Consider the following 27,578-nt stretch of genomic DNA (forward strand, 5'->3'; position numbering starts at 1 on the left):
CACCTGTGGCTACACTGTGGGCTGTGAACACGTTCCTCTCCATAATAGTCCCATCTCTAAGATATAGCACAGACTCCTGTACTCCCCTTTCAGCTCTCAACTTTCCCTACTTCACCCTTACTTTTGTGACCTCCCCCAACACCTACTAGTTGTGATTGCCTCCCTGTCATCTGAGACCCTATGTCTATCACCTGTGCCTTAGGACATACCTGTTTCCTTCATTCAGAGCACACGAGCTTACAGCAGGCAGCAGGTAAATCTCTCTCTTTCCCTCAACTCAGAGCAAAAGTCCTCCTCTAGCTTCCTCATTCTTTAGAAGAAAAAGAAAACTGATTCTGGCTTAGGGTGGCTGAGTTTGTGAGGACTGACAAACCTGTTTTTGTCTAACCTCTAGCCAGCTTGCTTCTACCTCCCTTCCTTTGAGGGCAAACACCTGCTCTACTCCCCAGGTTTTTGATTTTCTGTCTTTTACTAAAGGCAATTTCTAGAGCCCATGTCAACCTGCTTTTCTCCATCGTGTCCTTCTTCCGTTCTTTCTTTCTTTCTTTCTTTCTTTCTTTCTTTCTTTCTTTCTTTCTTTCTTTCTTTCTTTCTTTCTTTCTCTCTTTCTTTCTTTCCCTTCAGGCCCTTCTGCACAGTCTTAGGCTCTCTTCTCACAGATGCTTCTAAATCTATTTTTATTAAGTTGATAATAGTAACTATTGAACCTATAACCCCACATAACTGAGACCTATTTATATTCAAGTATCAAAACAGGGTAAACAGAATGGTCATCAGATCACCAGCATCTTTGTTATAGGGTGGTTTACACAGGGTGGGCCGAGTCAGGGATATTTCCATCATCGTCCCACTTTTTTGTTTCGTTGGCATCCCCTCTTTAATTTAGGATCTCACTACATAGTCCTGACTGGCCTTAAACTTGGGATGCTCCCACCTCCACTTCCCAAGTGCTAGGGTGACACGTGAGCCACTTGGCACTCATCATTTTTTCCTAATTTACTATTTTAATACAATTCTACTTATGATTACCAAAACAGAAGCTATTGAATTTAAAAGTCCTGATTCATCTAGCAAGATGGATACAAAAGTTAACAGCAAAAGAATCCCCAGTTTTGCAAACAAAGAAGCTTGGAGAATAGTGAAGAGGAAAGGAATATAATAAAATTATTTCTAAAAACTAGAGCATGACATAACATCTAACAAAATAACATTAATTTTTTAAAGCTCTCAGTGTCCCATGTCAATATTGAAAGTGATAAAACTTATATTCCAGTAGAGTTCTGGGGCTTGACAGAAACTAACAGTTTTTTTTTTGACACCAATGATTGTTAATGTGACCATTAAAAAGCCTCATTTCCTCTGCCTGGCTCTGTTGATAGTCTTTCCAAGATGACAAAATGATTGAGTTTTGCCTATCAAGTCCCATATTTAACTTTTAATTGTATTGCTATTTTCTGCAATTGTAAGTATAAAAACATGTAGAACTCCGTTTCATAAAATACAGTTCAATTGGCACTCATCATTTTAAAGTTAGCCCTGGTAGTGGTTTTTGAAGTTTTTCATATTAAAATTAGATATGCACTGCCTAGAAATTAAAGGACCATTCTTACCATCGCTGAGGATTGTAAACACCTGAGGATGACAACAGTCACTGTCACATCCTTACAGTGTGCTTCAACTTGTTTAGACTAGACACAAACTTCTTTGCTGGTGCCCTTCTGGCGTCTGTCTGATGTCCCTGAATAGAACTCCTGAGAACTGAGCAGGAACACTTGAGCCCCACCCTCCCTAAGATCCAGAACACAGTGGGCCCTTGATGCACTTTTGTCAAGTGTGTACATGTAAATAGAGACTATGCTGTTCTTCCACACAGATCCCTTTCCCCAGAGATACCTATGCCTACTAAAAGAGAAGGAGACCTCTTCTGCAAGTGCCACACGGCAGCAGCTTGCTGGCTGATGAAGAGGTCCAGCCTGGACACAACAGCTGAAGCTGGAATGCCTCCTCCAGCGAGACCTGCCAATGAGGACTGGGTGTCCTTTTGCTTAATCATCTGTCTGTTAGCCTGCCGGCCATCTGGTCAGGTAAATCTTGGCAGACACTTGTTTCATGCAGCACACAGTGCCCTCTCTGCAGAGGGACACTGGCACAGGACTGCTTGCATACAGTTGGCACACGACTGCCACAAATAATTTGGCAGAATGAAACAACTTTGCAAACTAATATATGCCACACTTTTCTAATATAACTCCTTAGCAAGAAGTGTAAGTGCATTAGGGACTGAGGGGCAGTGAGATTTTCTTTGATCTTTAGTTTTTTGCCTCTTAAAATCCATGGCATACTAAGCTACTCTGAATGTAAGGAACACATGCTTCTTTCTATACAGGCTGGGAAGGAACACAGAAGAGGCAAATGGAATAAAATATAAGCACTGGCACCCCTACTGAAGGAACTCTGACATTCAACAAGTGTTTGTTAAATGAGCCACTACCATATGCTCGACACCCAAAGGCATGTGGCAATGACAAAACACATGCTCTTGATCTGTCTTAAATCCTGTGAAGGAGTCCGGGGGTGGGTGCATCCCAAGTGGCACAGTATCGGCCCTAGAACCATGCTAAACATGAGGTGTCAGGCATTTGGTGAAGAGAGCAATAGCGAGAAATATGGGAATGCTTCCAGAAGGGGACATGCTGATCGGCACAGAGATCAGGCTGCATTAGCAGGTGCATGAGAGGCGGTCAGAGGAGGATGGGAAAGCACCAACTTGGGAGAAACCAAACCAGTGGTTCTAGGTTGTAGACGCCACCATCAGCAGCAATAGCAGCACCTGGGAACTATTAGAAATGCAAATTCAGGACTGAGAATATGGTTTAGTTGTTACTATAATTGGGTAGTATTCACAAAGCTCAGTGTTCAGTTCCCAGCACCACATAAGCCAGGTATGGTGACACATGCCTGTGATCTCAGCACTAGGAAGATGTAGGCAAGATGATTCGACGTCATCTACGAATCTAAAACATGTTTAAGGACAATCGGGGCTACATGAGACCCTGTTTCAAAAAATGAAACAAAAAACAAAATCAATTCCCCTCATCAAAAAAAAATTGCAAATTCCTAAGTCAATTACAGGTCTGCTGAGTCAGAACCATGGTATAGGGCCTACCAATTTGTTTTGTTTATGTGCCTCAAGTCTGAGAGCCAGTGAGTCAGAAAAGGCAATTCCCTCCTTTTAATGGGCTAAGCCAGAACCTGGGGCTTTTCCTAATTCTCTTCACCCTTTGCACAGCAATGCAAAGCCTTGGGGGCTGGGCAGCCACAGGGTGAGTAGGGGTTGGAGAATTTCCATCTTCTCACAGGCTATTCAGGTGGCACAGTAATGTTAAGAATTTATGCTTCATGCTACTTTATATACATAGATAGTCCTTATTACATCCTCCTTGGTAGCCTGTCCTTCTAACTCACAAACAGATTTGAGAACTGGAGACTGAGAAGAGCTAGGAGGTGAATGTGACTTCTGGAGTCTGCAAGTTCAGCTGGGATGACAAGCTTCCTCTAGCTTGCAAAGCTGCACCCATCCCACAACCACAGGGTCAAGGGTAGCTATAAAAGACAAGGAAGTAGTGAGAATATCTCTTCTCTTTTCATTAGATCATTATAAAAAGCAGCAGGAATATGTTAGAACATGCTATTGCGTTTATTGAAATGTGTGTAGTCTCTGAAGACCTTCAGGATTTGGCAGCATGTGGCCTTGGCTGCCCTTTTGCTAGCTATAAAGTGATGGGTGATCTTTCCTGCTCTACATCTTCTCTTTGTTTGGATAGCTCATATTCTCTTCAGAACCACTTCTGTTTATATAACCTTTTCCTTTGGTGTGTTAGCTTCTGGGATGAACACACCACTAATGTGGCTGTTGCTCAGTTACCGGGGCTTCCAAGTGGTCTCAGCATATGCAAAGAGCTCTTTACTACCTATCAGAAGAGAAGGGTATGCCACACAGGGACCTGACCAGCACACTGGAGGTTATGATCCAATTCATTCTCACAAGGGCCATTTCAAAGAGGCAGTGGTTCAATTGAACCTTGGTACAACACCTACAGAATGTTAACTCACATGCTCTGGAAATGCTGACAGCCTTGTGCTCGGCTGTGCAGACAACCTCCTATACCCAGATATGTCAGCACACAACACTGTTGGCTGCCTTCTGATATCTCTCAGCCATTTAGGCAGTGAAATGTCTCTGTATTTGGTCGGTTTGGGGGGGCATTTGTTGTTCTTGTTACTGTAAGTAATGGACCATGTGACAACACATGAGGAAGGACATCGTGCAGTGCAATGTGAAAAGAGCCATGCACTTTGATTCTACTTATATGAGGTACCTAGGGGTCAAAATCATAGAGACAGGAAGTAGAATAATGGCTTCTAGGGATACATGGAGGTGGCAATGGTGAGTCGCTGTTTAAAGGGTAATAGAGGTACAGTTTTACAGGAGGGGAAAAGTTCTGGAAATGATTGCACAATGATACGAATACTTGTTTCAAACCATGCACTTAAAATAGTTACGATGACAGCTTGCATGTTATGTCGGCTCTACCACAATTTTTAAAAATTTAAGTAAACACTATTGTCTCACTGCAGGTTACACAGTGGAATAGTTGACAAGGAAAATACTGTCACTTTGTAAGCATATGCTACATATCTGAATATTATATGTAGGTGAATTTCAGTATCACTCTCAATTTACAGATGGCGGTCAGAAAGACAGCAACTCACAAAGCAGCCTCTGAGATGGACTAAGATCCAAGCCTGAAGGACTACCTGCTTTCAACACAGGAACTCAGGAACAGCACACAACGCTAACCATGGAAACAGCTTTTAAGAATCTACTTCAGCCGGGCGGTGGTGGTGCACGCCTTTAATCCCAGCACTCGGGAGGCAGAGGCAGGCAGATCTCTGTGAGTTCGAGGCCAGGCTGGACCGATAGCCTCCAAAACAATACAGAGAAACCCTGTCTCGTAAAAACCAAAAAAAAAAAAAAGAATCTACTCCAGTGTGGCATCAGAGACAGATGAAGGTGTCAAGGCCACTGATTTGCTCTGATGCATCACACCAACATGCATTTGGCATATTTACAATAGTAGAAAGTTCTAGGTAAGAACTAGTGGAGAGAATTCAAGAAATCCCTGTCTATGCAATTCTGGAATGCACAGTACCAGCTCTGATTTCATTTTACTAACACATGTCTTAGACAGCCAGTGCCGTGACAAACTTGCCAGTGAAGAAATTATCATGGTTCCAGGCATGTCTTTGAGGGTCGTAGAGCTCAGAGACACTTAGCCCTGGAAAATCTACCATGCATTCCATACCAAGATGTGCAGTGAATAGTAGAGAGAACCCAGGGCATAGCTTGAGGGATCACAGAATAAATAGAGGGTTAGGAGACATAGCTTTCAGTGAGGTGTGCAAAGGCCAGTCATCGAAGGATGAAGGAGAGTATATGACCTGCATCTCCAGTCTGCAGGGCAGCTGGCCTGTCCTAAAAAAATCCCAGGTAAACGCCCTGGGTATGAGCAGGGTCTACATGATATGTACCTAGTTCTTACCTACTGATTCTGAAACCCACACAGTGTTCGTTCTCTTGCGACCACATTCTCACTGGAAAGAAGTGGCTGGAATCTTTAGACAAAACTTGATTCCCATTTCTTTCCTGCTCCCTGTGTTCATACCATACCCACCCGCCTTGGTGAGAACATGGCAGTACCTGGTGTGTGTCAGTGGGCCCACTGGTCGCTCAGGTCTTCTTGGGGGCAATGCACCAGGTCTGTTCAGAGAATTGGTCTTAGGTGGCCGAGGCTTTTTAGGTGGGATGGCAGGAACAGAGGGCTTCTGTAAATCCAGTTTTGGCTCTCTCTCTGGTCTTTCTTTAAGTCATTGTTTGATGAAGCAAGCATAAAGAAAACAGATTTCATGTCAGTGGCAACACTTAGATGCAGGTCGCTTATTCCCTGATTTAATGATAGCAGCAGCAACAACAAAACCATATAGATACCATTTCTGAGAGCAAAGATGATAGCGAAGAGCACCACTTACTCATAGCCAACTTAGAAAAAGCCAGAATTACCTGTGCCCTTCTTCCTGTGCTCTTGCTAGTGCTGGTCCTTCAGCCACTGACCCTTCAAAGCCTGGCTCAAACATCTCCCTAAGAGCCTGTGCAGGGTTAGCATACAACTGATGCTCCAGTGATAGGTTTTGCTATATGGCCCACACGATCTGCTGCTGGGTGTAGGGAAATAATGAGCCTGATTAACCTCTGAGATCATCAGCCAATGAGGGAGGAAACTATTCAGAGAATAGCTTGTTCAAGGATCTTTGTACTTACTCTGAACTTGGAAGACAAAGTGGGCGTCTCAGATTTTGAGTTCTGCATTTGGAGTCAAGGGGCTACTAGGATGAGCTCCAATCCAGATCTGGTAGTCAAATTGGGTGCTGTTCAATGACAACTTCAATTTTCCCATTCCCAACTAGTCTGGCCTTGTGCATCCTTGTGTGTGATACAAAAAGCATTAACCCATAATCTTACTAATAAAGACTGAACTTCCATGTGTGTGGCCTATTGAAGCACTGGTTAAAATTCTGTATTTATTTGTATGCAAGTCCTCAGAACACTGGTGTTTCATTGACAAGCACAGACATGGAACATGTTTTTTGGGAGCTTAGAATAAGTAGCAATAACTTTAGGTGCTTCCTCAGGTACTAAAGGAAAACACACCCAACCAGAAATTATAAGAACGTACTTTCTGGCACACTAGAGCCAGAAAAGGAGGGGCTAAGCTAAAAAGTTAAGGAGGGCTAGCTCCCTGGCTGTGCAACAGAATAAGGACAGGAATGCAGTAACTTGCAGGATGACATGGTATGTATTTTGCTGATATCACAGGGATGCTAAGACTCAGATGATGGTTCCCTGAAAGCCCTATTGCTTCTGACTAGGACTTCTGCCTCCCCGAGTCACTGTGGCATAGAATAAGGACTATGTGAGGGTTGTGTGGCTACGTAGTCAGCCAAGGAGAATGGCAGCTCACACTTCCATCTATAAGTCAGCATGAGACAAGGGAGGAAATATCTTCATCACAGAGTCTGGCTAGGATGCAGACAGTAGAGTCTTCTACTGTTTAGTTATTTCACAACACATCCTTTTAGCCAAGAGCTGTTGATAGGACATGCACTAAATAGTAATTTTTTCATTGATCTCTAACACAGACTTGTCTTTCACAATGAGGTTCTAATGACTCAAATTCTACCTGCTCACCAACAAAGAAAGAGGCATAGATCCTTAATAGCTTGCAATGTTAGCAAAACATTCAGCAAGCTGATGTGAAATATTAAATTCTACAGTAAAATTTCATGAGGCCACCAAGGAGCACCTCAATATAATTATATTCATTAATACAGTATTTCTCTTGTGACTTCAAAATAACTGCTTTTTAAAATGGAATTTGCTTGGCTTCCTGATCATAATCACAGCACTTTCCCATAAAAATGTGTGATCAATCAAAACTTGGAATCTAGTAAAAGGAGCCCTTCCACACATGCAGATTTCTTTGGGAGAGACACCCCAAATGATGTAAATCTGACTGCGTTAAGTGTTAAGAGATTTCTCTGCCAAAGGAATTTCTAACCTCTCTCTGGAAACTCTAAGACTGAGTTATTTTTCCCAGTATGACCATGCTACCCTCCTCCCCACTATTATTCTTGACCACGAACATGTATCTGTAGTGCTATTAGCTAGAGACCAGGGCCCAACAGTGACCAAGAATGAGGGCTTTTATCTGTCTGGATGGGAATTTCAGTAAGCCAGGATTACCTATAAATGGTGCATGACCCTCTCCCGCCAAGACATTGAAAAAAGTGGAGGGAATAAATAGATGGTGAGCATAAGCTATGTGCAGGGCCACTGAACTTACAAACCACTAAGTTTGAAGTACAGGCAAGGTGGCAATGGCAGACACATCATGGAAGATCCCTGGGCTAGTTGGTTTTGATTTGAAGAGAAACTTTGTCCCTATAAAGTGCCACATAAACCTTTCATATTTCCTTTGATATGGGATGTTTGGAAACAATCCAAACAAACCAGTAATCACCATATTCCAAAGAAAAAGAAAATTGTATGGGTTAATGGAACCAGCGCTGTGACAGACAGTTTCCTCGATTACTGTTCTAGACATGCCAATGAAGAATTGATCTCCTACCTTTCTCTTCTGTTCTGTTTGGAAGTGTTTCTGGTCTTTCAGGAGGTATCTTTTTAATTTCATGTTTTCTTTCTGTGGTACCTAGGAGGGAAAAGCTAATTGCAATCAGAAAATGTTTTCTCAATTTAGTTGACACGTCTGTATTTAAATATTTGTCAAGTATAGCAAAGGCAATAGATTTTTCTCCTTAAGATGGGTGCTAGTGGTATGTAATATTAATTGTTCAGAAACATAGCAGAGCTAGCTCATTTGTAGCCTATGTCATGAAATTGCGTTGCATAGCCACATATGGTAGTGTGTGCCTATAAATCTAGCACTTTGGAGGCCAAGGCAGAATCAGTACAAGTTGAAGGCCAACGGGGGATATATAGTGAGACTCTGTCTTAAAAAAAGTTTGCAAGCCAGGCATGGTAGCCCATGCCTTTAATCCCAGCACTCAGGAGGCAGAAGCAGGCAAGTCTCTGTGAGTTTGATACCAGCCTGGTCTACAAAATGAGTTCTAGGACAGCTAGGGCTGTTACACAGAGAAACCCTGTTTAAAAAAAGAAATCAACCAATAAATGAATAAATAAATTTGCATGCCTCAAATATTCAATTAATAGAACACCATTAATTTTTGTAAATACTTAGACAATGCTTCCTTGGACATTAAAAGTCAAATGATATAATGGAGTAGGCATGTAGAATGTATAGAAATAATTTACTCATTAAAACACATAAATAAGGAATCATAATAACAGGTTTCACAAGGATCTAGACTCCATCTTGTAATAGATTAAATATATAGTCTAGAACTTCTTGACAGACCTTGAATTATAAGGTGAAGTCTATATTCCCATGGCCAGAATGGTGCAGCCTCATGAATGCTTTGACCAGTAGTTAAAGTAACTCTATGCTATTTCCAAGACTAAGTTATATGAGGCCATCTAGCTTACACTTTATTTGTTGGAATACTGGATATCCATACAGAGAAGTAAACTACCACAGACAAGCCATGCATACACATTCTGGCCAGCTAAATCCAGTCTTCCAGGCACTCTTGACATAGAGAGAGCAACACATGTGAGTGAAGCAGCTATTTTTCAGGAGAATATTCCAGCCTCAATTAGTTCTGCTTCCCTAGACACTGTCCCAGGCCTCATGGAATAGAAACCAACCATTTGGGTCATGCTCTGTTCATATCCTTTGCCCACAGAATCTATGGCTTTATAAAGATTGCTTATTTTATGCCACCAAATTTGGAGTGGTTTATCACACAGCAATAGCATCTAGAACATATTTTTGAGAAACATGCAGATCTGTTACAGTGGTTTTCCCTGAATCCTTCCTCTCTGTGAATTCTTCAAGTATTACATGTTTCCTAATACACAACTTTACATTTCTTCTTTACTCTTGTGGCCTGCCACTGTTCCCTCACCTGAGGTCCTCATCAGTGCTGTTGGCTTCAGGCATATAAGAGCACTGGGAACTGGTGAAAGCACAAAACAGTCAAAAGTACTCTTCTGACAAGTCTTGGAGGAGTACCTGACACTCTGCCTAGCTGGCCCCATGGATGGGTGGTAGATATTGAAATCAGGATTATGAGGCCGCAAACGTTAAAACAATTAACTTTGCACTCAACATATACTTCATGTGACTCTCGTTAATGACTCACTTATATATTAAACACTGTTTCTGATTTGTGTTATTTACATATCTGGGTTCTTTTGGTAAAAGAAAATTGATGATGATGGAAACACGAATGTCTATGCATTTCCTGACTACAAAGTAATTCTCAAGCTACTTGAGGATAAAAGAGCAGGAAGATGAAATGCTGTTGTACCTCACCTGGAAGAAATTCATCACAAATGTTGGTAAACACATTTCAAAAAGAATTTGCCTAGCATGCTACCACACAGTCTCATTTCTAATGGCAATTCTACTATCTCCAAGAATCTGGTCCTACTTATTCTTTTCTAAGCTGCCCAAGCCTCAAACTGCTCAGTTCAATGCCTTGGGATCCAAGTGATTACTAAGGCCTCTAGGGGAAAGTGTCTACAGAGAAAAATACATAACTAGTTTGTTTTAATCATAGCACATAAAAAATTTATATAGTCAGAACCACTAGGTGGCAAAATGAAACTATTCAATGTCAGTGAGGATTGGGGTAGAATAGGACATTTAATTAACACTCAATTCCAGGAATCAATATCTGCAATTCTCAATTAGACTCAAATAAACTGGAAAGGAATTCAATCTTAAGTAGATGTTTTTCTCCAAATTGGTGTTACCCTCAAAAATACTTTTTAGAAAAATCCCTTTGTAGTTGCAAGTCAGTCTGGATGGACTTCATAGTGAGCTTCAGGCTATCCAGGGCTACAGTGAGAGGCCATGTCTTTACAAAACAAAATACTTCTTAACAAATGTATGAAAAAACTTACATCTATTCATATATTATATGCTATAGCTATATCATAATTGTAGATTGTTTTAAAAATCAAAATAGTCTTAATTTTGTTTTAGCTGTTTCTTGTTAAAATTAGTATGTATGTACACACATATGTTAGCATATATTCACTGTACAGTATAATGGGCTTCATTGTGACACTTTCATATATATATGCCATATATTCTGATTATATTTGTATCCTCTCTTGCCACTTTCCCTCTTCAGTTTGTTTTAAAAAATAAACCACCTAAATAGTCATTCACAAAGGAATTTCCACAATTAACTGTGACTGTTATAAAGAAGAATTCCATCGGGAAGCATGAGTCATCATCTTTACGTATGGATGAGAAGCCACTGTGCAGTGACTTATTGAATATCTAATGACATCACTTCTTCCTATATGATCCAACCTTAATATCTAAACTACATTAGAACGAGTGAACTGGAATTTTTTCAAGACAAGAAAAGAATCAAGAGGAAAAGTATCTATGGCTAGAAAAACATCTTATTGTTGGGGGAAGTGAAGTAAGTGCAAATTTTGGCTAACCACATAGGACAGACAGTGAAAACCCAGCAACTGCACATATACAATGACGTGATTCCATGGGAAGCAATCTCCCTAAGTTGACCCTCGTTAAGGACAATAACCAGGTCTTTTCTCCTCAAAAACAGATTGTTGAAAACAAACAGTACTTTCTTTGAGTGGAACCCCCATTTCTTCACTGTAGCAGAGACAACCTTTAGGGATGAGGGTTCTTTTGTTTGTTTGCATCTAGGAAAAACAGCAACTCATTTCAAACCTGCCTGCTGAGACCAAATCACAATCCCCAAAGTAGCAGTATGTGGATTCAGGAATCTTGAACTCTTAACAGAAAATTTGAATTTGTACAAAAGAAAGATGAACATTTTATATGGGGGACTTGAAAGGTACATTACCTGCTCCTTGTTTGATGACAGGAGCGGATGGAGGTGGTGGTTTCTTGGGTCTCTGAAAAAAAATCAATCAAAATTATATATGAGACTGTTGACAAGCTGTAGTATCACAGACAGACCACAGACCTGGTTTTGTATGTGTAGCGTGGACAATTCAGATAATCTCTCCAAAAAATTGAGCAATTCTCTCTCTGGGGACACCAGCTTTCTTTTGGCACCTCTAAATAAACACTTAAGTAAATTCAGTCGGCAAAACAAAACTCAGACTAACAAGTGAAGTGCCATTTTCCCCTTTCTAAATTTATAATACCCTTCTGGAAAAACCCAGTTCTGCAAAAATGGTTTGAAACCAGCAAGCACAATGGTGCCCCTACACTGAAACCAGATTTGCAATTAAGATTTAATCAGCTGAATAACCAAGTGGTTCAATAAGAGCCATCATGAAAACTCAAGATCAGATCTGGTAGAACGTGTGAGACCATCAACTAAATGCAAACCAAGAGTATACTGAAGTCTGGCAAGTTCTCCACTTTTTGCCTCTTTCTTTTTTTTTCTAAATTTTTTAATTTAAATTAGAAACAATCTTATTTTACATATCAGTTCCAGTTCTCTCTTCCTCCCATCTTCCCATGACCCCCACTGACCCCCCCAGAGTGAGGCCTTCCATGGGGAATCATCAAACTCTATCACATCATTTGGGGCAGGGCCTAGGCCCTCCCCCATGTATTTAGGCTGAGAGAGTATCCCCCTATGGGGAATGGGCTCCCAAAGTCCATTTGTGCACTAGGGATAAATACTGGTTCCACTGCCAGAGGCTCCATAGACTACCAAGGCCTCCTAATTGTCACCCAAGTTCAGGGGGCCTGGTTCAGTCCTATGCTGGTTCTTCAGCTGTCAGTCTAGGGTCCGTGAGCTCCTACTTGCTCAGGTCATCTGTCTCTGTGGGTTTCCCCAGCATGTTTTTGACTCATTTGCTCATCACTCCTCCCTCTCTACAACAGGATTCCAGGAGTTTGGCTCAGTGTTTAGCTGTGGATCTCTGCCTCTGTTTCCATCAGCTACTGGATGAAGGCTCTAGGATGGCATATAAGGTAGTCATCAATCTCATTATCGGGGAAGGGCATTTAAGGAAGCCTCTCCACTCTTGCTTAGAATTGTTAGTTGGAGTCATCCTTGTGGATCTCTGGACATTTCCCTAGTGCCAGATTTCTCTTTAAACCTATAATGGCTCCCTCTATTAAGCTATCTCTTTTCTTGCTCTCCTCTCTTCTTCCCCTGACTCAATCTTCCTGTTCCCTCATGTTCTTCTCTCCCCTCCTCTTCTCCCCTTCCCTTTCTCCTGCCTCCCTCCCCCTTCCCCAATGCTCCCAATTTGTTCAGGAACTCTTGTCCCTTTCCCCTTTTTACCTCTTTCTCTGGTGAGGCTAGAAGCTCATTTATGAGATCCCCTACATAGCAGTTATACCCTATGACATGTGATAAACTGGAATAGATGTGGGGTTTTTCAAATCCGCCCACTATTTCTTTTTCTATTGCTCATTGTTACTCTGTAGGTGACGGAAGTAGCAGCGAAATCAATAGCATTCATCCCTGAACTGGTTTCAGAGTTTGTGGGCTTTTCAGTGTCACCCAAGATTGACCGTTAGGAGGGAGATAGGCAAAAGCTGAACAGGCCAAACATTTCAGTGCTTGGAGAACATAGCCATATCATCTTGTACAGTGATATTAAGGGCAAGGGGAGAACCATTTAGCATGACAGCACTAAGGAAGGATAGGAATGGAGAAGGTTGGAGTGCATACGTCACATCACTGTTGACACTCCTTGCCCTCTCAGGCACATTTGTGGTTCTAAGAAAACTCCAGAGAATCTACTGGTTTCCAAAAATATACTAGTGTGACTTTACCACAGGGACCAGGAATGGCAGATTCTCAGCCTCCACTCTGACTTACCTTTCTCTGACACAGCACTCGGATACAGAAAGATTTGTTTCAAATAAAATCCAGAGACTACTAGACACATAAGGAACTTGGGTGGTAGTGGTGGGGCAACATAGCATGAAGGCTCTGGATTCAACAACTTTTCAGCCTGTTTCTTCATTACATGGTAACTCCAACACATTACTCTTAAAGGCTATAGCATAGTGGGCAAGACAAAGGCTCTGAAATCAGAAGATCTGTACAAATCTCTACTATTAGCCAAGGACAATGACAAACAACCTCACCTAGCTCTTCTTTCTCATCAGTAAATGGCCATTAATATTCTCTTCCTCTGGGGAGGAGGTGATTTTGCAAGAAGAGTTAGTAATCTATGACTTGGGTAACTCATGTAGCAACTCTATGAGGAAGTGATATCAATATGCCCATGTTGCTGTTGAAATAATTGAGAGAGAGTCATTTCCCAAGGTCAAGCTATTAAACAGGGTAGAGGGATTGGAAATAAAGTCCAGGGCTTAACTACCATGAAGGCCCAGTGCTGGAGAACAGCCTTGAGGCAGGCCACCAGGCAGGCATAATAGAGCACACACGGAGCTCATGGAAGTGCAGGCAATCGTGTGATGGTCAGATTGGGAGGAGGAAATGGTTATCAGATTGCAGCTTCAATATGAGCTCAGCTAGGCTACGGCACAGAAAGACTGGAAAGAAGTATGGTGAAAGTGGTGATCTCTGACTGGCAGCATCATGTGTGTACATGCCCATTTCCTCCTCGATGTTTCCCTGGACTGTATGTTTAAGCACAGGCACATAAACTTTATTATGAAAAAGCATGCTGCTCTCAGGGGCTCCTTCCCTCACAGACAGGCCCTGCACAGAGGGGGTGTGTTTGTGGCTGAGGGTCTCCCAATATTCTATTGCCTTCCTCAGCCTCTGCCAGTGTGCTATTTATTCTGTCCTTTGCCTCCCTTTTCTGTTTCAGTATAAACCAGACTGGAAACAGATGTGTGTTTATCTAATGAAGTTATTGCCGAAACCTTGCCATTTAACCTTTTATTTCAGGATCAGAGTTACTGCTTTTTCATGAAACTGCCAACACCGTATGGCCTAATTCTTCCCAGCCAAGTCCCAACAATGCCTACTTCTGGATGTTTTTCTTGCTCCTTGCTGGTTTGAAATATTCTTATATTTTAAAGACATTTTTATTTCTTTTGTGTATCTGGCACTATGTGTGAGTTTGCACACATGTGTCACAGTAAGTATGTAAGTATCAGAGGACAGCTTGTGAAAGTTGCTTCTCTCCTTCCACTGTGTGGGTCCTGGGGATCAAACTCATACTGTTAGGCTTGGAAGAAAGCACCTTTACTGGCTGAGACATCTCTCTGGCTCTAGTTTAAGATATTCTATAAACAATTGTACATAAGCCTCTCTAGTGTTGGCTGTTACCCGGAGACCTTGCCTCAAATTATGTGGTGGTGGGGGTGGAGAGAAAAACAATTATAAAATATCATATTTTCTGATTACTGGGCAATGTAAAAAAAACACAAAAAAACTAATGTTGCATAAGATTTGGCATATAACAGATACATGAATTGTGACATGGCAAAATAAAAATGGGTGGAAGAATAAAAGGAAAAAGGTTGAGAGGGGGATGGGAAGAGATGCCATAACAGACTGTGTGAAAAGTGGTCCGGCAAGTGTGCCCGTGAGTGTGGCAACGGGAGGAGGCAGAAGCACACATTTATGGTGAGCGTTGTGGCCACGGCAGAAGCAATTAGGACACACATTTAAAAGGAAGGGATAGTTTGTCAGCTGTTGTTATGTATGTAGCACATTGCATAGGCACTGGCCAGCAGAGGGAGTTTATACCCCATCCCCACCCCCTTTTTGGACTGAACACTTTCTCTGGGTTTGCTAAGTTTAACAGATGATAATTACATCATTTCCCCCTTCCCGTTCCTCCCTCCAAACCCTTCCAGATTCCCCCCTTGCTCTCTTTCAAGACACATATAGCTCTAGAACCCCTTCCCAACACTGAATTACTGCACATGGGCCTACTTTTAAATTTTAATACAGCAAAATGTGATGAGAACCAAAAAGGCAGAGCAGTGAATCTCTAACAAACATGTGGTGATGATGATGATGATGATGATGATGATGGCGACAAAAGAAACACAGGAGTTGATGGTATTCAAAAAAATAGAGATGAGCAGAGAGCTGATTTTCCTCAAAATGCTCAATTGTGACTAGATAAAACAAATGGAACTGGGAACCCATAGGTCTAAGTGGACTCTGTGGAGTTTAACAGCTACACAATACTAACTAGCTCCTGTAGTGCATCAACAGTGACCTCCTTCAAGCCGCAGGGATGTGAAGTCCTATATTATTAGTCAATTGTTCAATGTATTCTCTTATTCCTGTCTCCATGATGAAAATACAGTACTCCAGCTCCAAACTCGGGTGGCCTTAGACTGCTCAATTTCTAGGTAAGAGCTGAAAATACAGCAGTGGATATCGGGGCCATAAGGTATGGGATGAATGCCCATTGCAATGGAGAAGATGAAGCTCAGAGGGACTGTGACAACCACGTGGTAGCAAAGGAGGCCTAGAAGCCTTTATCATGTACTATTCAGACACTGAGAACTTACTTTTCAAAAATCAAAAAATAAACAAACCAAAAAACCCACCAGTAACAACAACAAAGCCCCGTGAACCAACATACCCTGATTTTAGTAGAGTCCAAAGCCTTCTGTGGTCTCAAGTATTTAAGGCACATACATCTACGTGTGTGTATGTTTACGTCTGCCAGCATATGGAGCTGCTGGATGAAATAGAGTCAACCTGCCACCCTTCAGGGACAAAGCAGCTATATTTGATTATTACCATTACAGTACCCGGAAGGAAGCAGATCTGAATGCCCCAGAGTAAGGAACTGCTTCCTGTGGAAGGGTTTCAGAGCCAATTCTGCCCTTGGTTTGACAAGACTTGCCTGTTCCAACCCAAGGAACTTGTCATCTGGCTCAACTGCTTTGACTGGCAGGAACTGTGATCTGTGCCTTTGCTTTATGAACCAGTTTGCCGCCTCCCAAGACCCCGAGATATGCTGTTAGAAATAACCTCAGGGTAGACCCTGGAGGTTGATTACATAAAAGGAAATGGCTTAGCCTGTTTGATGTTGCTGTAAGGAGCACTTAAGTCTGAGTAATTGATAAGGAAAAGAGGCTTAGTTGGGTTCTTCATTTTGGAAGTCCAAGAACGGGGTGTTGGCTTCCAATCAGCTTATAACGAGGGCTTTGTAGTACTTCATCCCAGGGCAGGAAGAGGGAAGAGTAGCAAGTACCAGAAGATGCAGCCCATGCACAAGAGAAACCAAAGTGTGATGCCAGGATTGCAACCTACTTTTGTGAAAACCAATTCAGTCTCAAGAGAATGAGCCAGATCTTGAGTATATTAATCAATTCATGAAGGTGATATCCCATGACCTATCTCTTTTTTGCTTTGTTTTGGGTGGTAGGAGTTGAACTTAGCACTTTACACATGCTCAGCAAGCACTCTACCACTGAGCTATATTCCCAGTCTCTAAGTACTCCTTAAGGATCCTACCACTGTTACACAGGCTACCATGCTCCAGCATGAGTTAGGACAGGGCTAAGTCCTATTTGAATCCTAATGAAGTAGCAGGACTTGGTTAGGGGGTTAGGTAAGCAAATCTCAGCTTGATTTTTAAGCAAATTTAGACCTTAGAAAACACCTACATGTATCAAGCTAAACTCAGAGACTAAAGTGGACACAAATGGACTTTTTTAGACCAGGGCACCCATCACAGTTCTAGAGGAATATAGGAGGCTCTCTCCTGCCATCACTGTCACATCTGGAGGACTCACTACACTTTGAAAGCATGGAGCTTGGGCAATGATCTGAGTGATAATAATGTCTACACAAGCAACTCTGTACCTTCCAGAGTCCAAACAACTTCCTGCCATGTCACCTGTACAGGAGATCCCTGGGAACCAACCCTTACATAACCTGCTCTTGGGAGAGTCTCTTGTTGGTTTTCTACCTCAGTCTCTAGCCTCATGGTATGAATCTGCAGTCTCCCTCCTGGCTGGATCAATCCAAATGGATGGCCTACAAGGTGGTCTTTCAATAGTCTGTCTCAGCTTCATTCCATCCAGCTCACCCTGCAAGTGATGGGTTAATCATATGCTCAGATCCCACGTCCAAGGCATCCCTTTGTCTGGCAAGTGGAATGTGACAGAAGCCCAGCTGCATGCATCCTTCCCTTAGTCTTCCTTTTATTTTATACTAGTACAAGAGCGACAATCAACAGGAGAGGAAGGACAGAAGAAAAAGCAGGTACATTTGACACCATAAGACTAAAGGACAAAGTGATCCCATCTGCCAATTTTATATCATGTACACTTTTGTCCTGATGAAGGAGAAGCTTGGGGTATCAGCTCAAAGAATTTCCGACTGGGCAATGGGCCATCAGCCCTATAGATAAGGATATGACAAATGGGATTTTCAAACTGGGAGAGCACAGACTGCAAGTACTGCCAGGGAAGGAAGAGGTGACACTATCTGGGTGGCCTGGGGAAAACAAATTGAGGCTATATCAAAAGGCCAAACTTGGGTGACATAGATAGATTGACAAGCCTAATTTTGTGTATGAGACCACCCAGAAAAACTAACTATACAAGATATATATATTGTAAATAGATTATTTTCCCCAAACTGCTTACTTGGAGGCATAAAATTTATTTCTTTTGTAATTTACTGCCACCTTTAGAACTTAGAAAATATAGGAGACATCTGAGGGCTAATGGACATGCCTAGGAATGAATACTAAGAACAAATTTATAAACTGGGTTGTCTAAGAACTTGGAAAAGAGAAATTAATCAGCATTGATGCTCCAAAACTCATCTGTGGTGGATTAAGCATCACTGGAACCCCTTTTGGATAAAATTTTGAATTTATAGTGATGGATAGGCACAGAGCTCTGAGAAAGTGGGAAATCAAGTGATCATATCACAGTGTGTCTGGAGAACAGTATCTAATAGGGCAGTGGTCAGCAGTTACTTTAAAAAATCTATTCATTCCTTCATGCTGTCTCCCATCCCCATGTGTGAGTTGCATGCACACACACCTGCACATTCACATAGAGGTCAGAAGAGGGCATTGGGTGCCTGCTGCCACCTCTCTCCACCTATTCCTTTGAGGTGAAGTCTCATGTTTCCTTGGATAGGTTAGAAGCTAGCCTAGCAAACTCTGGAGACCCTTGCATCTGTCCCCGTCAGAGTTGGAGTTAGGCATGTGAAGGATGCCTGGCTTGATTATTTTTTGTAAACAAGGTTTCACATATCCTAGTCTGAGTTAAAACTCAATATATATCCACATATGAACTTCAGGTCCTCCTGATTTGCTGGAATTACAGGTGAGGTAGTTTGAGTGTAATTGGCCCCCATAATCTCATAGGGAGTGGCACTATTTGGGGGTGTGGCCTTATTGCAATGAGTGTGGCCTTGTTGGAGGAAGTGTGTCATGGTGGGGGCGGGCTTTGAGGTTTCCTATGCTAAAGATACTGCTCAGTGTGTGAGTCCACTTCCTGTTGCCTTCTGATCAAGATGTAGCCAGCACCATGCCTGCCTGCATGCCACCATGCTCCCTGCCATGATGATGATGGACTGAACCCCAATCAAACACTTTCCTCAATTAAATGTTGCTGTAGTCATGATATCTCTTCACAACAATAGGAACCCTAAGCAAGGCAGGAGATGTGCAGCACCACATCCGGACTATGCAGTGTCAGGGGTCAAAGCCAGGACTCTGCATTCTCAGCAAGCACTCTGCCAACTGAACTGCAATCCCAGGCCCTGGTCAGTGGTGAATATGGGGGAAAACAGAGCTTCTGAGGCCAACAGTACAATACTCCTGCAACGACTGTCTGGGTTTAGTGGAACTCAGCATATGGCTCCCTCGGCAAACCTTCTTCCATGTATAAGGAGGGCCTCAAACCATATCTGCCGGACTTGTCCTAAGAAGAGCTAACTCCTCTAATATGGGTTCTTTGCTTCCCAGATAAATCTGGATATTTTATGTAACCTGGGTCTTAAGAAATTAGACCCAGTGGGGTGGGGGCAAATGCCCAGGGCAGGCAGACCCTTGTCTTCAAAATTGGCCGACATCTCTCAGTTCCTGTTGTAATTAGCAAGCTGGCAACCTGCTGCTTGTTTAAATCTGAGAGTAGAAAAAGTGAGGCCAAATCACAGTGGCAGAGACAGACATCTCCAGGGCAGGTTTCTGAGAACCTGTGATAGAGAGGCAAACGTTTCACTGTGGTATATTCACAAGGAAAACTTCTAGGGGAGCCTTAGAGGTATCCATTTGGGACATAGCACCAACTCTGAAGAGCCTGTTCAGCAGACATGCACTGGAATGGCCATAAAACTTCTGGTGATCTGCCTGCTTCTCTTACAAGGTTCACAGCCTGAGACATCCCTAAAACACTACCCTTCAAAAGCATTCTCTTCCCACTTCTCATCATTGTCTCTTCTGACATCAAGATGCTGTTCCTACTAGTCTCAAAATCAGTCCTCGTTCCCTGTTAACACTTCACTAACAATGACAGCACATGTACCTTGCTTCATTAGAGCTCTCAGAATATTTCAATTTTCCATTCTGAGGCTCAATTGTACTGTCAAGGCTCAAAGTAAACAGCGACTGAATCTAGGTTCTCTCATAAATAGCTTACATAATTGCTTTAGAATATGCACCACGAGATCAATGAGCACTCTCTCCTGGAATACCTTGAGGAAAAGCCAGAGTGCTTGTCATGTTGGAGAGAGAATCTGCTGAGCACTCTCAGGAAGAAAGTCCACCAGGAATTTCAAAAGGCCTGATGGTGACTCTCTTGAGTCTACATCCTGGCAGAAAATATGCCACCCTCACCAGCATGCCCGGCTGTTGCCTGCTGAGTCAAGAAGCCTGCTGAGGAAGAAATGTCATTTGCTTCTGTCTATCCTGATCATTGCAGACTGTCCTCTTTTCTGGCTGAATGAATGCAACCCTAATCCCTGGCAAGACAAGTTGACATCTGCTGAAACTGGTGGCAGAATGTTTCAGACACCATCACCCACACAATGTCTACATGTTAATGAGTCTAATCCTCTTTATACTGTCAACTCAGAAATGGCAGTTCCTGGCTGCACCACATTGTCACCAACTCACCAATAGTCTAGGTACAGCAATAGAGGCTGTCATACTGATGGATGCAAAGCTGACCTGCTGGGTTTTATAGGCAAGTGGGGATGAAAAGGGATGCTCTACTTTGAAATTTCAAAAATCTAAATGTCACATTAGACAATCACTTTTCAGCTAGGCATGACTTTATCTGACAGGTATGACTGTAAATTCCCTAAAATTGACTTTTCTACTTCATAAAGATGAAGTTTTAAAAATATATGATGGCTGCTTGCCTGAGGTTACAGAGATGTCCATGGGGCTCCACAAAATATGCATGCCCCAACAAGTAAGTCACACCATGTCCCTTCAATACCAACAACTTCACTCTCCTGTAATACCTTACGTAACAAAGAGCTTCTAGAATAGTACACTGTAGAGTCTGTCTTGCATGAGTGAATTCATGGCCACAACAAAATAAAACCAGGAATTTAAAGGCAGAGAACCACAACAGAACCAACTGAGGGTTTTGCCCATTCATTAAAAAAATGGTCTAGTGTTTACCTTAGTCTTCAAAATAATGTTCCTGTCATAAAAATGACAAAAGGCATATGTTGACTAGCTAGATTTAGTCTTTCCATGTGTAATACACAGTAACCTCTTGGAATCTGTGGTTTACTGATTGCATGATCTCCTATGGACATCAAAACCCACTGGTACCAGAAGATGAAAAAATCTTCCATGTTCTTGGATAGGTAGGATCAACATAGTAAAAATGGCAATCTTACTGAAAGCAATATACATATTTAACACAATCCCCATTAAAATCTCAGCACAACCCTTCACAGACATTGAAAGAATAATAATCATCTTTATATGGAAAAACAAAAGACCCAGGATAGCTAAAACAACCCTGTTCAACAAGGCAACATCTGGAGGCACCACCATCTCTGACTTCAAGCTCTATTACAGAGTTATAGTCCTGAAAACAGCTTGGTATTGGCACAAAAATAGACAGATAGATCAATGGAATCGAATTGAATACCCTGACATAAACCCATACACGTATGAACACCTGATCTTTGACAAAGAAGCTAAAATTATACAATGGAAAAAAAAGCATCTTCAACAAATGGTACTGGCATAACTGAATGCTGCCATGTAGAAGACTGCAGATAGATCCATGTCTATCGCCATGAAGAAAACTTAAATCCAAATGGATCAAAGACCTTAACATAAATCCAGCCACACAGAACCTGTTAGAAGAGAAATTGGGAGGCATCCTTGAATGAATTGGTACAGGAGACCACTTCCAGTAGTACAGACACTACAATCAACAATTAATAAATGGGACCTCCTGAAACTGAGAAGCTTCTATAAGGCAAAGGACACAATCAGCAAGACAAAAAGGCAGCCCACAGATTGGGAAAAGATATTCACTAACCCCACATATGACAGAGGGCTGATCTCCAAAATTTACAAAGAACTCAAGAAGCAAGTCTCCAAAACACCAAAGGATCCAATCAAAAAGTGGGATACAAAACTCAATAGAGAATTCTCATTAGAGGAGTCTAAAATGGCTGAGAGACACTTAAGAAAGTGCTCAACATCCTTAGCCATCTGGGAAATGCAAATCAAAACAACTCTTAGATACCATCTCACTCCTGTCAGAATGGCTAAAATCAAAAACTGCAATGACAGTTTATGCTGGAGAGGATGTAGAGAAAGGGGAACACTCCTCCACTGCTGGTAGGAGTGCTGACTCATACAGCCACTTTGAAAATCAGTATGGCAGTTCCTCAGGAGAATGGGAACTAACCTATCACAAGACCCAGCAATTCCACTCATAGGTATATACCCAAAAGATGCCCATTCATACAACAAGGATGTCTGTTCCACTATGTTCATAGCAGCATTATTTGTAATAGCCAGAACCTGGAAGCAACCTAGATGCCCCTCAACTGAAGAGTGGATAGAGAAAATGTGGTACATTTACACAATGGAGTACTATTCAGTGGAAAAAAACAATGGAATCTTAAAATTTGCAGGCAAATGGAAGGCACTGGAAGAAACCATCCTGAGTTAGGTAACCCAGTCACAAAAAGACAAACATGGTATGTACTCACTCATATATGGATTTTTGGACATGAATCAGGGGAGTGCCAGCCTACAGTCCCACTGCCAGAGAGTCTGGGAAACAGAACCTTCATCCAGCGACCGATGAAAGCAGAGGCAGATACCCACAGACCAACACTGAAATGAACTCCTGGAATCCAGTGTCAGAAAGAGAGAACTGATGGGTAAAGGAATTAAGACTGGGCTGGTTTAACTCACAGAAACAGCTGACCTGAACAAGGGGGGGGTTCTTGGACCCCAGATTGATGGCTGTGTGGAAAGCATGGGACTGACCCAGACTCCCTGAATGTGAGTGTCAGTGAGGAGGCCTAGGTAATCTATGTGGCCTTGGGTAGTATTTATCCCTGGTGTACAAATAGACTTTGAGTGCCCATGCCACAATATGGGAGGCTTTTTTAGCTGGGACTCTTGGTGGAGGGCCTAGGCCCTGCCCTGGATGAAATGACAGTCACTGGAGATCCACCATGGAGGGCCTCACCCTCTCTGGGGATCAGAGTGGAGATTGGGTGGGGGGCTGGGGGACCTGGTGGCGAGGGCAGAGGAGGAGGGGAGGTAGAGGGAGCTGGGATCGACATGTGAAACAAGCTTGTTTCTAACTTAAATAAAAAAATAAATTTTAAAAAAATAAAAAACTGGAAATGTATAAAGTGATTGCTTTGTTACATACCTAATAAATTAATATTATACAATCTGAAAAATAAATCACTGTGGGTTTTAGTGAAAAAAACCCACTGGTACTATGATCAAACCCCTTATATAATGGTATATTGCTTGCACATAAGCTAAGTTCCTCCTCCTGTTTACCATAAAAATCACTTTTAGATTACTTGTAAGTATCTGTCACTGTATTGTTAAGGAACAATTTTCATGTATCTGTGTTTTCAGCACTGACATTTTAAAAGGCAAATTTGAAGAGAGCTTTAATTAAATACTGGCCAGGTGGTTTGGCTCTGGCCAGGTCCCTACACAGGTTCCCCAGGAAATGACCCAGAAACAAGCATGGCAAGAGCTTTAGAAGGAAATCCCACATTCTCAGTCCATGGTTGATAGTCATGGATGTGGAGTCTGTAGCTACATCAAAACATCATGTTACATGGCAAATACCTACAATTCGATCTTCCAGCTTTCCTTTTAAAAGCAAATCATAGTGCCTCAGTCAGAACTAATAAGACAACAACACCTAGCAGAATGGTCCAAGGAGGAGAATCACAACAAAGGATTTTCCAGACTCACAAAGATCAGTGAAGGGGTTAGAGAGATGGATCAGTGGTTAAGATGCAGGTTCAGATTCCAGCACACACACAACATAGCAGCTCACAACCATCAGTAACTCAGTTCCAGGGGATCTGACCTCCATGGCCACCAGGCATGCACATGTGTACATCTATGCTTGCAGGCAGAGACTCACACCAGTAAAAATATAGATATAATTTTTAAATAAACTTAAAAAAACAGTGAAGAAGTATGCCACAAGCCATGTGGATGGCCCCATTCCTCACTTACTCAGGCACAGCCACACTGACAATCCTTCAAAAAACCTTGAATGCCAGTCTTGCTGCTCAACTCTGAGTGAAAAAGTAAAGAAACTGTACTTCATTCCCCTTTGTCTACCATGATGACAAGCTCAGAGAAAATTTTCCAAAAATACTAAGGGAATGACTGAAAAACCCAACATAATTGTCAGGCAACAGATTCAGGAAAAATATGAGAAATAACATGAAGGTTGTGTGATTCTTTGCTTGGTTGTCTCTATAAATGTATTTTACATATCACTGGGTATCTTTTTAAAGGTTGTTCATCAAAATTCTTAGCCCTATTTGGATTCCCAGGGAAACTAACAGAGATATCAAGAAAATTGGCTTGATTTGGTCAGCTGATGCAAAAAGAACCAATGTTAGTAGTTTAGAATTACTTCATATTAGTGGCTAGTTGTTCCCTATGCTTGCAGACCATAATTATAATAGTAGAATGGTCAATATATACAGGACAACCACTACTAGACACACTTGGAGGAATCTCCCAAGATTATGCCCATAGATCATCAAATGAATTTGTTGTCCAAGGCCATAATTTTAATACATTTTAATAGCTTGTATTCTTGTAGTGTTTATGTTAGGAATGTGTTATGTTCTATACTTGTTGTTCTGTCTTGGTATTAGAAGCAGGGCTCTGGAGAATATAAATTCTGCTTCCTCAAGGTTTTTTGGAATCTTGATGCTCAAAGTCTGATCAATGGAACAGCAGTGCCAACATCACCTGGGTGTTTGTTAGAGATGCTAGGCACATACTAGCTTTTAAAAACATACAAATATTCACATAAACAGCATATGTACCACTAAATAGTGGTTTGCCAATCTACTAGCACTGTAGCTTTCCTTCCTATATATGAGTGCTGGCGATGTAGCAAAGTCACTGAGACAGTTAATATTGTCAACTTGACAAGATCTAGAATCATTTATGAGACAAAACTCTAGGTATTTCTTTTAGGCAGTTTCCCTCTGGTTCCTGATTTGATATAGTTCGACCAGCTACCTCAATCTTCTATTGCCATGATTTATCCTCTATGATGGACTGTGAGCCAAAATAAACTCTTCTTTTCATAAGCTGCATTTGTCAAATACCATGTTATAACAACTAAAAGTAAATAATACAGTCAGGGTTAGCCTGGTCCAAAAACAGAACCTTCCCTGGGCCCAAAGAGGCCCCAGTCCAGAAAAGGTTGGCAGAAGACAGGCAAATGCTTCAGTAAAGGGCTGTGAGGTGCAGAACTGGATGGATAATAGCTGAATCCTTATACTGTAAAGACCTTCCAGTCACCATTTTTATTGCATCTTTAGCAGAGAAACAATACACAAGGGGTGAGGCAAACAAATGGGTCATTTAAACAGCATCATCATCAAACCAGCTCCCACAAGGAAATAGACAACCTGGTGAGACATGTATGAACATGCATTTAAGTATATGTATACACTTTTGCAGATATAGTATAAAATTAGCAGGCTGTGCCCTCCATTCTTACTCTCAAAACGTGATTTTTTAGCAACTTTCAATACTGGCTACTTCAACACAACAAGGACTATGCTATACAAACCATGAGGTGATGACTAACCAATAGAGTACCCAGGGTTCCCACAGTTTTCCTGGGAATTCCAATGTGCCAGATACTGCTTTAAGTGCTCTATATACATTAAACCTAGATAATGTTTACAAGCTGGTAAATGGATTAAATAATGGGCTTATTCTATGGCAGCCAGGGTCTCAGAACCCAAGCTCATTAAACATTCAAATGTTTAATGCTCTTTTGTTTTATACCTCCGAAGTCTCATCATGGAAGCCACAATTCTGACAGAATGGGAGACACTGAGACCAAAGCCAGGGAGACTTACATTCCCTTCCTTGTCAAAGTCCGGTGGAAGTAACTTCACGAAGTTATCAGGGAACACTCCTCGTCTTCCATTGAGCTCTCCTTCCCACCAGCCTACATCGATGCAGTCCTAGAAACAGTAGAATGGGAAGTAAGAAATGGGGGCAGAAAGGTGTGGTATCCCGATGTGAGAGAATAGAAGCTCTTTCCTTTTATTCCCCTTTGTAGTGCTGGGGATGAAACCCAGGAACATATAAGTACTAGGTAAATGCTCTGCCTTTCAGCTACATGCCCATCCAAGAAACCCATTCCTTCAGGGAGTTATCAATGTGACAATATACTAATTTAGTGTGGCGTTCAAAGTCAGAAGGGATAATAGGCGCTACCCACTGGGATTCAAATCCTTGTAGATGCTCAGTGTGGTGATTTGAAAGAAAATGGCCCCCAAAAGGAGTGGCACTATTAGGAGGTATGGCCTTGTTGGAGTACTTGTGGTCTTGTTGGAGGAAATATGTTGCTGCAGAGGTGGGCTTTGAGGTCTCATATATGCTTAAGCACACCCTGTGCCTCAGACTACTTCCTGTTGCTTGTGGGTCAAAATGAAAGAACTCTCAGTTTCTACTCCAGCACCATGTCTGCCTGTATACCATCATGCTCCCCACCATGATGGTACTTAGAATGAACCTCTAAATCATTAAGTCAGCCCTAATTTAATGTTTTCCTTCATAAGAGTTGTGGTGGTCATGGTGTCTCTTCACAGCAATAGAAACCCTAAGACCCCCAGAATCTAGTTCTTTTGTTGATTTTAGCTTCATTTTATTTGTTTGTTTTGATACTGGATCTCACGTATCAGACTGGTCTTGAATTATTGATCCTCCTGTTTCTAACTCATGAGTGCCAGATTTCAGGGGTGTGTAAATCACCATGTCCAGCTTAAAGTGGGCTTTTTTCCCTTAAGGATGAAAGGACATGGGTTTTTCATTTTAATTACTGGAACAACAGTATTTTGTTAATTGCCAAGGTGGCTTAAAAATACCACATGCACAAATACCTCTTTGATAGAGTGCCACAATGTTTCTCAAAGTTAAAAAGGGCTTTGTGACAACCATTCAAAAAAAAGGAAAAAACTCACATTTCATTTGAGCTCATTACACACAGGTATCCTTCATCTTCTTTGTTATCAACAGGACACAGTTGTCTCCAGAACCAAGTCACCATAACCTAGTCACTCATTTACATTTATATTCCATCCACCCATCGAATGCTTCTTGAATAGCTATTTTGTGCTGTATGCTGGGCCAGTGGCTGTGTAGAGGGCATTGAGCAAGACTTGGAAGACATTCACTGTTTCCAGACTTC

General features: G+C 41.8%; 1 protein-coding gene across 11 annotated transcripts in view; it reads right to left on the minus strand.

The window, feature by feature from the left end:
* The window catches only part of Sh3kbp1 (SH3 domain containing kinase binding protein 1), a 340,190-nt gene that overhangs the window by 44,221 nt on the left and 268,391 nt on the right, over window positions 1-27,578 (minus strand). For all 11 annotated transcript variants that reach the window (XM_040744131.1, XM_040744124.1, XM_040744126.1 and 8 more), the window contains 4 exons: window positions 26,242-26,349; window positions 11,611-11,662; window positions 8,247-8,327; window positions 5,762-5,921 (listed from right to left, as the gene is read on the minus strand). In XM_040744131.1, the coding sequence (XP_040600065.1) occupies window positions 5,762-5,921; window positions 8,247-8,327; window positions 11,611-11,662; window positions 26,242-26,349 (401 nt within the window). The remainder of the gene's footprint in view (window positions 1-5,761; window positions 5,922-8,246; window positions 8,328-11,610; window positions 11,663-26,241; window positions 26,350-27,578) is intronic.

Source organism: Mesocricetus auratus, unplaced genomic scaffold, assembly GCF_017639785.1.
Source record: "Mesocricetus auratus isolate SY011 unplaced genomic scaffold, BCM_Maur_2.0 Super-Scaffold_100003, whole genome shotgun sequence".
NCBI classification, from domain to species: domain Eukaryota; kingdom Metazoa; phylum Chordata; class Mammalia; order Rodentia; family Cricetidae; genus Mesocricetus; species Mesocricetus auratus.